Consider the following 12,917-nt stretch of genomic DNA (forward strand, 5'->3'; position numbering starts at 1 on the left):
GCTGGCTTTTAAAAAGCAGACCAAGGCAGGCCAGCAGCACGGTTCAATTCCCGTACCAGCCTCCCCGAACAGGCGGCGGAATGTGGTGACTAGGGGCTTTTCACAGTAACTTCATTGAAGCCTACTTGTGACAATAAGCGATTTTCATTTCATTTCATTTCATAACCCAGTAACCCCACCCAACACTAAGGGCAATTTTGGACACCAAGGGCAATTTATCATGGCCAATCCACCTAACCTGCACATCTTTGGACTGTGGAAGGAAACCGGAGCACCCGGAGGAAACCCACACACACACGGGGAGAACGTGCAGACTCCGCACAGACAGTGACCCAAGCCGGAATCGAACCTGGGACCCTGGAGCTGTGAAGCAATTGTGCTATCCACAATGCTACCGTGCTGCCCGTGTGTGCGTGGGTTTCCTCCGGGTGCTCCGGTTTCCTCCCACAGTCCAAAGATGTGCAGGTTAGGTGGATTGGCCATGATAAATTGCCCTTAGTGTCCAAAATTGCCCTTAGTGTTGGGTGGGGTTACTGGGTTATGGGGATAGGGTGGAGGTGTTGACCTTGGGTAGGGTGCTCTTTCCAAGAGCCAGTGCAGACTCGATGGGCCGAATGGCCTCCTTCTGCAGCGTAAATTCTATGATCTTCAGCTGTCGGAGTTGGGCGTGGAAATCTAACTTCATTTTCAGGTGGCCCGCCTTCTTCCTTCAATAGTGGATCTGTCATGTTGGACAGCTTTTTGATTTGGCACCTGAATACGGCGGTGGACAAAGTGCTATCCAGGCCTTGGGCGCCACTGAACACGCCGTAAAATACCCGGGTGCAGGATCGATGAGGTCAGGACCGGGAGATTTGCCCTGTTTTCCTGCCAGCCACCACAGCAGAAACACTCCACGTTCCTTTCCCTACCACAGGACATCATCTCAAAATGGGAGATTCACCCTTGGTGTTTCTTCAGGTAGCTTATGTAACGACCAGATAGAAAAATGTTGCACCAGGGAAGTTTGGTTGAGTTATAGTTAAAACTAAATAGATTTGTAACAGTCCACCTACACAGCAAAGATTAAAAATGGAGTAAAGTAAACTTCAAATTATATCCCAATTGTTGGTTGCACACTTCAGGTCAATTGGTACCTGGCAGGTTAAAAATTCAATTGCAGACCAAAGGTTCTCTGAAGTCGGGTCTTCATCTTAAATATTAACCTGTCTTTTCTCTGTCAGATGGACCAGCTGTGTAATTTCATAAACTTAAAAGAGACTTTGGGGATCTTTTGCCTGGTTGAATGCTCCTGAATGTAAGACGCCTCATTCTGGCCCAGTGTTCGAGAAGGGATGTTGAAAAGCTTCTACGGATTGGAAGAAAATTAAATCAGGGATTGGGTTCTATCTTCGCTCTCCAGGTCACGTGACAGTGTGACCAAGAAAGGCGAGGAGCCTTTGTTTATGTTGTACTAAAATCTACTTCAAACTTGTCTCTGTCTGGCATTAAGGAGGTTTTGATGTTTGTCTGGCATTAATAAAATTGGTCTGCCCTTTGCACCCACCACTTATTGCTCATACTGTGCCCATTATTTTTGCTTTCTCACTGCCGTATTAGCTGTTTGAGTTTATTAGTAGAGGGAGATCTCTCAAGTGACTGTTCTCTTAATGGGCGCTGGGATCAGTTAACCAGACTTTTGTTGGAACTGAAAAGAGAGGATTACTGTAGGATGGCCGATGACTTTGAATAGATTACCAGGACCACAGTTGATAGCCATAAGTTTCAGCTGAACTGAGGTAAGGAAGCGACGCTGCCTCAAAGTTTAAAATAACAAGAACCCACCAACTCGCTATCTGACAATCGAGTGCTTTAGAAGCCTTTTTCAGCATCATTCTGACCCTAGGTCTGAGTAACATTTAATACACACACACACACACACACACACACACCTGGTGTAGGTACAGGTAATATACTTTGTCCTTGAATGTTATAGGTAGCAGTACTATTGATATTTGACATGTTGTCAGGCATTTTGTGATTTTAATAGTGAATGCTCATTGTTATTTATCGGTTAGTTAGGTGAGACTTGATTGTGAAAGGGAGGCCAGGGAGGTGCATGGAGAGGAATTCTGTGAATACTCGGCTCCGATTCTGAATACTGGGCACAAATTCAGTGAGGTTGAACCGACAGCTTAGATTTAGCTGCTTTACACAGGACTGGATGCGTACGTGGCTTACTCGGACTGTTGGTAGCTAGTGGTGGTACTTACGGTGGGTGAAATAGTTGTTATTCGCTTGCTCCTGTTGTCCGAAACTCACTGCGTAGCCAAGAACCTGGGCAAGATGTGCACTCAAGCTGTGAGGGATCAGAGTCCTGGCGAATCACATATTTCGGGCAGAGGTGGGGAGGGTTCAGTTGCATGGGCGGCAGGGTAGCCCAGTGGTTAGCACGGTTGCTTCACAGCTCCAGGGTCCCAGGTTCGATTCCTGGCTTGGGCCACTGTCTATGTGGAGTTTGCACGTTCTCCCCGTGTCTGCGTGGGTTTCCTCCGGGTGCCCCGGTTTCCTCCCACAGTCCAAAGATGTGCAGGTTAGGTGGATTGGCCGTGATAAATTGCCCTCAGTGTCCAAAAAGGTTAGATGGAGTTACTGGGATAGGGTGGATGTGTGGGGTTAAGGGCTGGTGCAGACTCGATGGGCCGCATGGCCTACTTCTGCACTGTAAATTCTGTGATCTATAAAAATTAGAAAATCAAAGTTAAAGGAGAAGGTTAATAATAAGGACATTAAACTAGTTAAAAGGGAGAAGGGCTCAGGGGAGGGTAGTAAAGTGTCCAGAAAAAGTAACAGAACATAAAGTATGGAAAACAGCAGGAGTTTTAACTTCAGGCACAGCAGATAAGGTGACAAGTGTGAAAAGGGAGGTGGTCAACGTAGGACTGAGGGTGTTGATCCTAATTGTGTGCCGTATACAAAACAAGGTAAGTGAACTTGTAGCGCACAGTGAAATTGGATGGGGAAGGCCTGGGGAAGCCAGGTTTTTCATCAGGCTTTGATAGCAGAGCCCGGGAGGTGGCGATTGTAATCAATAAAAGGGTCCACTTCCAGCCAGGGGAGGTCCTAGCTGATCAGAGGCGCCGCAGCGTGATGGTTGCAGGCACACTGGAGGGAAAGCCTGTGGTCATAGTCAACGTGTACACCTCGAATTGGGCCGATGTAAAGTTTTTAAGGTGTTTGTTGGCCACAATACCAGATCTAGACACTCGCCAACTGGGATGGCGAAGGGGCTTGCTGCGTCCATGGAGGAGACAGGTGGTACAGACCCCTATCGGTTTGTGCACCCTGGAGGTAAGGAATTCTCATTTTTTTCCCCCCGGTACACAAGGTGTATGCGAGGATAAATTTCTCTGTCAAAGGGGCTCTTCTCTCCAGGATGAAAAGGGCAGCATATGAAATGAAAATCGCTTATTGTCACAAGTAGGCTTCAATGAAGTTACTGTGAAAAGCCCCTAGTCGCCACATTCCGGCGCCTGTTCGGGGAGGCTGTTACGGGAATCGAACCGTGCTGCTGGCCTGCCTTGGTCTGCTTTCAAAGCCAGCGATTTGGCCCTGTCCTAAACAGCCCCTTTGGATATTCGGTGGTGGTTATTTCTGGCCATGCTCCGCATTTGGTCGATCTGGTGTTGGAGCTGGGCCGGACGCAGTGCACGGGATGGGGCTTGGATGAGGGGCTTTTGTCAGACATTGGCTTCGATGGGACAGTTTTGAGAGCCATAAGGGAATATGTGGATTTCAGTGAGAATGGAACGGTCTCGCTCTCTAATCTGATGGAGGCGGTGATGAGAGGGAAGATCATATCGTATAAGGCGCACATGGACGAAGAGGCGAAGGAGCGCCAGATGTTGGTGGATGAGATCCTGGGAGTGGACCGAGGGTATACGAGTGAGTCAACTCCGGAACTACTGGCACGCAGGAAAAAACTGCAAATGCACTTTGACCTGCTGTCTACGGATAGGGCGGCGCACCAGCTGAGGCGTCTGAGGGGACTGGTGGTGTTTGAATATGGGGAGAAGGCCAGCCTCTGTTGGTTCACATGCTAAGGCGCCAGGAGGCTGCTAAGGAGATCATCCAGGTTAAGGATTCGAAGGACAGGAAGGTTTCAACCCCAGACAAGGTGAATGGGGCATTTCAAGTCTTTTATGAGAGGCTTTACAGGCGGAGCCGCCAGAGGACGAGCTGGGAATGGCGGAGGTTTTAGAGGGTCTGGAGTTTCCCAATGTGTGGGAGGAACTGCAGGAAGAGCTGGAGGCACCGGTGGGATTGGAGGAGGTTCAAACAGTGTTAGCAAAGATGCAGATAGGAAGGCCCACTAGGGTTGGATGGGTTCCCAGTGGAATTGTTTCAGGGATTTGCATATCAGCTGGTTCTTTATTGCTGGGGGTGTTTAAAGATTCATTGTCACGGAGTTCTCTCCCTGAGACACTTGTGCAGGCATCCATCCTGAAAAAGGATACGGATCCTACAGACTGCCGGCCATCTCGCCCAATTTCATTGTTCAATGTCGACGGGAAGCTTTTGGCCCAGATCCTCGGGTTCAGGCTGGAACCCTGTCTCCCGGAGGTAGTTGGTGAGGACCAGACAGGATTTGTGAAAGCCCGAAGGTTGTGGTCCAATGTGAAGCGACTGCTTAATGCAGTTCTCACCCAGCAGCTGGGCCGAAACCTGAGATAATGGTGTCGCTGGATGCAGAAAAAGCTTTCAAAAAGGTTGATTGGAGGTATTTCTTTGCGGCTTTGGAAAAGTGTGGGTTTGGCCCTGGGTTTGTGTCGTAGGTGCGCTTGTTGTGCAAGGCTCCTGCCAGTGTTCGTACCAACACCATGAGTATAAGGCGTTTTCGACTGCATAGGGGAATTAGACAGGAGCGTCCGATGTCTCCCCTCTTGTTCGCATTGGCGATTGAGCCACTGGCTATTGTTCTGAGGGTCTCAAACAAATGGAGAGGGATAGTTAGGGGTGGGGTGGAACATAGGGGTGGGATTCTCCGTTGCCCAACGCCGAAATTGGGAATGGCGACCGGGCAGAGAATGGCTCTCGATGCCAAAATCGCGGCAGTCCCTGATTTAACGCTGGGTTGCGATGCTGCGCCCCTCCAAATCGGTATCATCAAGACGCATCCACACGCAGTCGCAACCGCGTTTGAATATCATTAGCTCATTCGTGATGCTCAGCAAATTGAATTATGCCAGCCTAGCGGCATAGTAGGTAAAGGCTGACCTGCAAAGGTGGGGCAGCCTTCCATTGTGCTTGGTGGGCTACGTTCAATCCATCAAGATGAACACCTTATCGAGATTCTTGTTCTTATTCCAGTGTCTTCTGGTATTTTACCCAAGTCATTTTTTCAGGGGTTTAAGCGGCTTATATGGGGTTTCATATGGGTGGGAAAACCCCCGCGAATTCGGAGGGGTTTCTGCAGAGGGATAAACAGTCGGAGGGGAGGGGGGGGATTTGCGTTGCTAAATTTGATGTTTTACTACTGGGCCACCAACACGGAGAAGGTGTTGGGTTAGTGTGGAGTCCCGGGATCTCCCTGGGAACGAATGGAGCCTGGGACGTGTAGAGGGTCCAGTTTGGGGGCCCTCGTAACAGCCTCTCTGCCATTTGCTCTGGCAAAATGTTCGTCGAACCTGGTGGGTCTCAACTTAAAAAATATGGAGGCAATTCCGTCAACATTTCAAGTTGGGGCCAATGTCGAGCTGGCTCCCATTTGTATGAACCACTTGGTCGAGCTAGCCCATTTTAACCTCTGTACAAATTGGCCATTGAGTTAACCAGGGTCGGGGAGCTCATTCCTTCTTTAAGACAATGGAATTCAATGGATTTCTTGCGACTTGAGAATGTTAACTTTAACTCTTTAAAACATGATCTGAACCATTTCAGATTTAAAACTTTACGTTTATGCTCTGGACTTCAGAATTTTCTTCCCAGTGATGCATTCATTCACTTTCAGTTATTCAGCAATGATATTTAGGTTAATTGTATTACATTGTGCAATAGCAACAAGAATTTATATTTAAATAACACTTTTAACATAGTCAATTGTGTATTGCTGATAAACACTATTTTGTCAAAGCTTTCTGTTGTGCACTCATCAGAACAATCACAAGAATATCAACAAACTCGCGCCGGCCATAGCGCGCATGCGCGGACTCGCGCCAGCTGGGGCTGCGGAGACCACTCCGGCGCCGACCTAGCCCCCTAGGAAGGGGAGCATATCTGATAATCGGGGACCGTTGATGTCGGAGTGGCTCACGCCGCTTTTCACGCCGGCGTCAGAACTTGGCCACGGGATTGGAGAATCCCGGCCTATATGTTCACTCTATCAAAAACTTTAATCATTTCAAAGATCTTTGTTAGCTCACCCCAAAGCCTTCTCTTTTCAGGAGATAAGCGACCCAACCAGTTTTTCCTTTCCCGATAGGTGTAGCCTCACAATTGTGGGGTCCATTTTGCAGCCTCTCCAATGCATCAACAATATTTTTATCATAGGGCAAACAACATCTTAGGCAGTAGTCCTGGTGTGATCTGACCAAGTTTAGGGTAGCTAGAGAGGGTTTTAAATTAAATAAGTGGGGTAAAGGATCAAATGAGGAAAGATGTCCTATATCCAAGAGTAGAGACGAGGAAAATAGCAAGTTTAATTTTTCTTTAACATTTGTACTTATTTTCATCTCAAGTATTTTCTTTACAAAGTAAATTTTTATCATGGTTTCGGCAATAATAAATACAAACGTCTTAGCATACGTTTTATGAATAACAAGTGAGAAGGTTTGTTATTAATCACCTTTCAAAATACTTGGAAAAACAAAGATAGTTCTAAAGCTATGCTGTTGAGAATATGTTTTTTTTAAAGTTATGTAGATAATGCTGATCGAACACCATCAAAGAACAAAGAAATGTACAGCACAGGAACAGGCCCTTCGGCCCTCCAAGCCCGTGCCGACCATGCTGCCCGAGTAAACTACAATCTTCTACACTTCCTGGGTCCGTATCCCTCTATTCCCATCCTATTCATGTATTTGTCAAGATGCCCCTTAAATGTCACTATCGTCCCTGCTTCCACCACCTCCTCCAGTAGCGAGTTCCAGGCACCCACTATCCTCTGTGTAAAAAACTTGCCTCTCTCACCTTAAACCTATGCCCCCTAGTAATTGACCCCTCTACCCTGGGGAAAAGCCTCTGACTATCCACTCTGTCTATGCCCCTCATAATTTTGTAGACCTCTATCAGGTCGCCCCTCAACCTCCGTCGTTCCCGTGAGAACAAGCCAAGTTTATTCAACCGCTCCTCATAGCTAATGCCCTCCATACCAGGCAACATTCTGGTAAATCTCTTCTGCACCCTCTCTAAAGCCTCCACATCCTTCTGGTAGTGTAGCGACCAGAATGGAACACTATACTCCAAGTGTGACCTAACTAAGGTTCTATACAGCTGCAACATGACTTGCCAATTCTTATACTTAATGCCCCGGCCAATGAAGGCAAGCATGCCGTATGCCTTCTTGACTACCTTCTCCACCTGTGTTGCCCCTTTCAGTGACCTGTGGACCTGTACTCCTAGATCTCTCTGACTGTCAATGCTCTTGAGGTTTCTACCATTCACTGTCTATTCCCTACCTGCATTAGACCTTCCAAAATGCATTACCTCACATTTGTCCGGATTAAACTCCATCTGCCATCTCTCCGCCCTAGTCTCCAAACAATCTAAATCCTGCTGTATCCTCAGATGTACTTATTTAAAAAGAATCTTTTTATCCTCCTCATTTTCAACATTTTCATCAATAAACGACCAAAGGAAAAACAAACAAAAACAAATACGATAACAATCCACCCAGACACAAACCGCACCCCCCCCAACTCAATATACAGACCAAAACATCCGTACATTCCAGGTAAAAACACAAATGAACAATCAATCCATAAGCAGTGTAACCAAAGAAAACAATACCACCGCCCCCGTCCCCCCCTTAATGTTCAATGGCAACCAATTCTCAGATGTGTAAAACAGCCCCCATGAATTGTGAAACTCTTCCTTTATTTACACAGAGGGTAGTGGTGCCTGGAACCCGCTACCGGGGGAGGTGGTGGAAGCAGGGACGATAGTGACATTTAAGGGGCATCTTGACAAATACATGAATAGGATGGGAATTGAGGGATACGGACCCAGGAAGTGTAGAAGAGTTTAGTTTAGTCGGGCAGCATGGTCGGCGCAGGCTTGGAGGGCCGAAGGGCCTGTTCCTGTGCTGTACTTTTCTTTGTTCATTGTTCTCTACTTTTAAATTCTATCCCTCTAGAAATAACGCCCCGTGCTTGCTTTGCCTTTTTTATGGCCAAGTTAACCTGAGGTAAACAAATGGAATTACTCCTGGGACGAAGTCATGAAGACCATTGGGAGTTGTTGGACCATGCCCCCTCACCACCCCCTCAAAAAGACTTTTTAAGGAAAGAAACACATCTCATCCTGTTGGGTTAGCTTTCTGCTGAGGCTATTTGTTTCTTCTTCTTCAGATCTCAGATGATTATAATGTCATCGGTCGCTCCCTGTTCAAGAAGGAGACTAACATGCAGCTGTTTGTGGGGATGAAGGTTAAACTCTCGACAGGAGACGCTGGAGTGATCGAAGGAGGCTTTGGGCAGAGTGGAAAATTTAAAATCAGAATTCCAGGTAAGTGCTCACATTACAATGGAATTACTTCAACATTTCCTAGAATGATACAGCACAGAGGGAGGCCATTCGGTCCCTGTCCCTGTGCTGGCTCCTTGATAGCGGTGTCCAATTAGTCTTTCCCTGCCTTTTTCGGACAGCTCTATTGCACGTACAAATAGCAAATGAAAATGAAGAATTATTTACTGTGAACTTAATAATATATGCATGAGGCCTGGTTTGTGAGGCACCTACAACATCTTTCTTCAGGGCTTTGTTAACATATAGACTCGCCTCACTGATAGGGGGGCCGAGGGGAGAAGCCTAAAGCATCCTGACCTGTGACTTGTGTGGTGGTATGTATTAGGGGTATTAAAGTACCCTGGGATGCCAAGAGGCTATTGGTAGATAGACACTGGATCCCGATTGGATCAACCGCCTGCAGGCTCCACCCAGCAAGGCGGAGTATAAGAGCCCGGGTTCTCCCAGCAGCCGCATTCTGTAACTGTGCTGCTGGGGAACAAATCTGCGTAATAAATCAATCGTTCGACTCCTTCTCATCTCGTCTCGTGAGTGATTGATTGTGCTACAATTTATTACGCCAACTTTTAAGGACATGGAGCTCCGAATCATGCCGGAGTGTCTGCGAATCAGCCCCCACGCGGCAAACGCAGCGGCCACTTTTAAACATTGGTTAGCGTGTTTCCAGGGATACCTCCGAATGGCCCCCGGCATACCCACAAAAGAACAGAAAATCCAGGTCCTGCATGCCAAGGTGAGCCCTGATATCTACACGCTTATACAGGATGCGGAAGAATTCCCGACGGCGATCGCGGTGCTGATAGGAATCTACGTTCAGCCCGTCAACCAGGTGTACGCACGCCACCAGCTCGCGACGAGACGGCAGATCCCCGGGGAATTGCTGGACGAATTCTACAATGCACTGTTGACACTGGGGAGAAACTGTAACTGCCCATCGGCTGCGGCTAATGAACACACAGAGCTGCTGGTCCGAGATGCGTTCGTGGCAGGTATGCTTTCATCCCAAATTCGCCAGCGATTGCTTGAACGAGACGCACTAGGCCTCAAAGAGGCACGGGCCCTCGCAGCCTCGTTTGATGTGGCGTTACAGAATGCCTGCGCCTACGCCCCCGACCGCGCGGCAGCCCCTTGGGCACCGTGGACCCCCGCCGCGACCGAATCCCCGGGATACCCCCCCCCCCCCCCCCGCAGGCCTGCGCTGCCAGAGCGGCGGATCACCCGGGGGGGCCCGCAGCTACTTTTGCAGGCAGGGGAAACACCCCCGGATGCGCTGCCCGGCCCGCCCGGCCCTCTGTAAAGGGTGCGGGAAAAAGGGGCATTTCATCACTGTGTGCCAGGCCCGGGGGGGGGTAGCCGCAATCTCCGGGGGAGAACCCCAAACAACCCCCCCAGCGGCCAATGGGCGCCGCCATCTTGGGTCCTGGACGCCGCCATTTTGTGCCCCTCGGCAACGTGCGATCCATAGGCGCCGCCATCTTGCCCACCCCCGACTGTGTGCGACCCGTGGACGCCGCCATCTTGGCTGACGTCTAAGGACCCCGGGATGGATGGCCACACAGGGCCTGAGGAAAACGCCCCGCTGCAACAATTACGACTGGCTTCGGTGACCCTGGACCAGTCGCGGCCCCGAACGCTCCAAACAGCATCAAAATGATATTCGTAAACGGGTACGAGACGCCCTGCCTGATCGTGAGTTTTATACATCCTGATATGGTAAGACCATGTTCCCTTCCGATCCACCCAAGTAATCAAAAAAAAATTCTGGCGCCGGGGTCCCACTCGGTAGAGATAAAAGGGTTCTGCATCGCGAACCTCACGGTGCAGGGGAGGGAGTTCAAAAACTACCAGCTGTACGTCCTTCCCCACCTCTGCGCTGCCACACTCCTGGTATTGGATTTTCAGTGCAATCTCCAGAGCTTAAGAAAAGAAAGAAAGAAAAACGTTTAACGCTTAAATTCGGCGGCCCTATATCCCCACTCACTATCTGCAGCCTCGCGACTCTCAAGGTCGATCCACCTTCCCTGTTCGCGAACCTCACCCCGGATTGCAAACTAGTCGCCACTAGGAGCAGACGGTACAGCGCCCAGGACCGATCTTTATCCGGTCAGAAGTCCAGCGGCTGCTGAGGGAAGGCATAATTCAGGCCAGCAATAATCCCTGGAGAGCCCAGGTGGTAGTTGTAAAGACCGGGGAGAAGCAGAGGATGGTCGTAGACTATAGTCAAACCATCAATAAGTTCATGCAGCTGGATGCGTACCGTCTCCCCCACATATCCGACATGATCAATCGATTTCACAGTACAAGGTCTTTTCCACGGTGGACCTTAAGTCCGCCTACCACCAGTTCTCCATCCGCCCGAGCGACCTAAAATACACTACTTTCGAAGTAGATGGGCGGCTCTATCATTTTTAAAGGGTTCCATTCGGCGTTACAAACGGGGTCTCGGTCTTCCAACGGGAGATGGACCGAATGGTTGATCGGTACGGTTTGCGGGCCACGTTCCCGTATCTCGACAACGTCACCATCTGCGGCCACGACCAGCAGGACCACGACGCCAACCTCCGCAAATTCCTCCAGACCGCAAACGCCCTGAATCTCACATACAACAAAGGATGGTCGGAATAGCACCGACCATCTAGCCATCCTTGGCTACGTAGTGCGAAATGGAGTGATAGGCCCCGACCCCGAACGAATGCGCACCCTCATGGAGTTCCCCCTCCCCCACTGCTCCAAGGCCCTGCAACGCTGCCTGGGCTTCTTTTTGTACTATGCCCAGTGGGTCCCCAGCTACGCGGATAAGGCCTGTCCGCTAATCCAGTCCACGGCTGCCTGGGCTTCTTCCCTTATTACGCCCAGTGGGTCCCCAACTACGCGGACAAGACCCGTCCACTAATCCAGTCCACGGTTTTCCCCCTGTCGACAGAGGCCCGCCAGGCCTTCAGCCACATCAAAGCGGACATCGCAAAAGCCACGATGCACGCAATCAACGAGTCCCTCCCCTTCCAAGTCGAGAGCGACGCGTCTGACATAGCTCTGACGGCCACCCTCAACAAAACTGGCAGACCCGTGGCCTTTTTTTCACATACCCTCCACGCTTCAGAAATCCGCCACTCCTCTGGAAAAGGAGGCCCAGGCCATAGTGGAAGCTGTGCGGCATTGGAGGCATTACCTGGCCGGTAGGAGATTCACTCTCCTCACTGATCAACGGTCGGTTGCCTTCATGTTCGATAATGCACAGCGGGGCAAGATCAAGAACGATAAGATCTTGCGATGGAGGATCGAACTTTCCACCTATAACTATGAGATCTTGTATCGTCCCGAAAAGCTGAATGAGCCTTCTGATGCCCTATCCCGCGGCATGTGTGCCAACGCACAAGTGGACCGTCTCCGAACCCTCCACGAGGACCTCTGCCACCCGGGGGTCACTCGGTTCTATCACTTCGTGAAGACCCGCAACCTGCCCTACTCCATCGAGGAGGTCAGGACCGCCACCAGGAACTGCCAGATCTGCGCAGAGTGCAAGCCGCATTTCTACCAGCCAGATAAGGTGCACCTGATAAAGGCTTCCCGTCCTTTTGAGCGCCTCAGCCTGGACTTCAAAGGTCCCCTCCCCTCCACCGATCGCAACACATACTTCCTGAACATGATTGACGAATACTCCCGGTTCCCATTCGCCATCCCCTGTCCAGACATGACCGCAGCCATGGTCATTAGAGCCCTCGGCACCATCTTTACCCTGTTTGGTTTCCCCGCCTATATACATAGCGATAGGGGGTCCTCTTTCATCAGGGACGAACTGTGTCAATTCCTGCTCAGCAAGGGCGTCGCCTCCAGCAGGACGACCAGTTACAACCCCCGGGGGAATGGGCAGGTAGAGAGGGAAAACGGAACGGTCTGGAAGACCGTCCTACTGGCCCTGCGGTCCAGAGGTCTCCCAGTTTCCCGCTGGCAGGAAGTCCTCCCAGACGCCCTCCACTCCATCCGGTCGCTGCTGTGTACAACAGCGAATCAAACACCTCACGAACGCCCTAGGAAGTCCTCCTCCAAAACGTCACTTCCGACCTGGCTGGCATCCCCGGGACCAATCCTGCTCCGAAAGCATGTGCGGACGCACAAATCGGACCCGTCGGTCGAGAGGGTTCATCTCCTCCACGCGAACCCTCAATACGCCTACGTGGCGTACTCAGACGGCC

At 50.1% G+C, this 12,917-nt stretch overlaps 1 protein-coding gene across 3 annotated transcripts in view; it reads left to right on the forward strand.

Annotated features, from left to right (window-relative positions):
* eefsec (eukaryotic elongation factor, selenocysteine-tRNA-specific) overlaps positions 1 to 12,917 on the forward strand; it is a 509,605-nt gene that overhangs the window by 316,164 nt on the left and 180,524 nt on the right. For all 3 annotated transcript variants that reach the window (XM_072473059.1, XM_072473058.1, XM_072473060.1), the window contains exon 6: positions 8,547 to 8,703. In XM_072473059.1, the coding sequence (XP_072329160.1) occupies positions 8,547 to 8,703 (157 nt within the window). The remainder of the gene's footprint in view (positions 1 to 8,546; positions 8,704 to 12,917) is intronic.

This window comes from Scyliorhinus torazame, chromosome 13 (assembly GCF_047496885.1).
Source record: "Scyliorhinus torazame isolate Kashiwa2021f chromosome 13, sScyTor2.1, whole genome shotgun sequence".
Taxonomy (NCBI): Eukaryota; Metazoa; Chordata; class Chondrichthyes; order Carcharhiniformes; family Scyliorhinidae; genus Scyliorhinus; species Scyliorhinus torazame.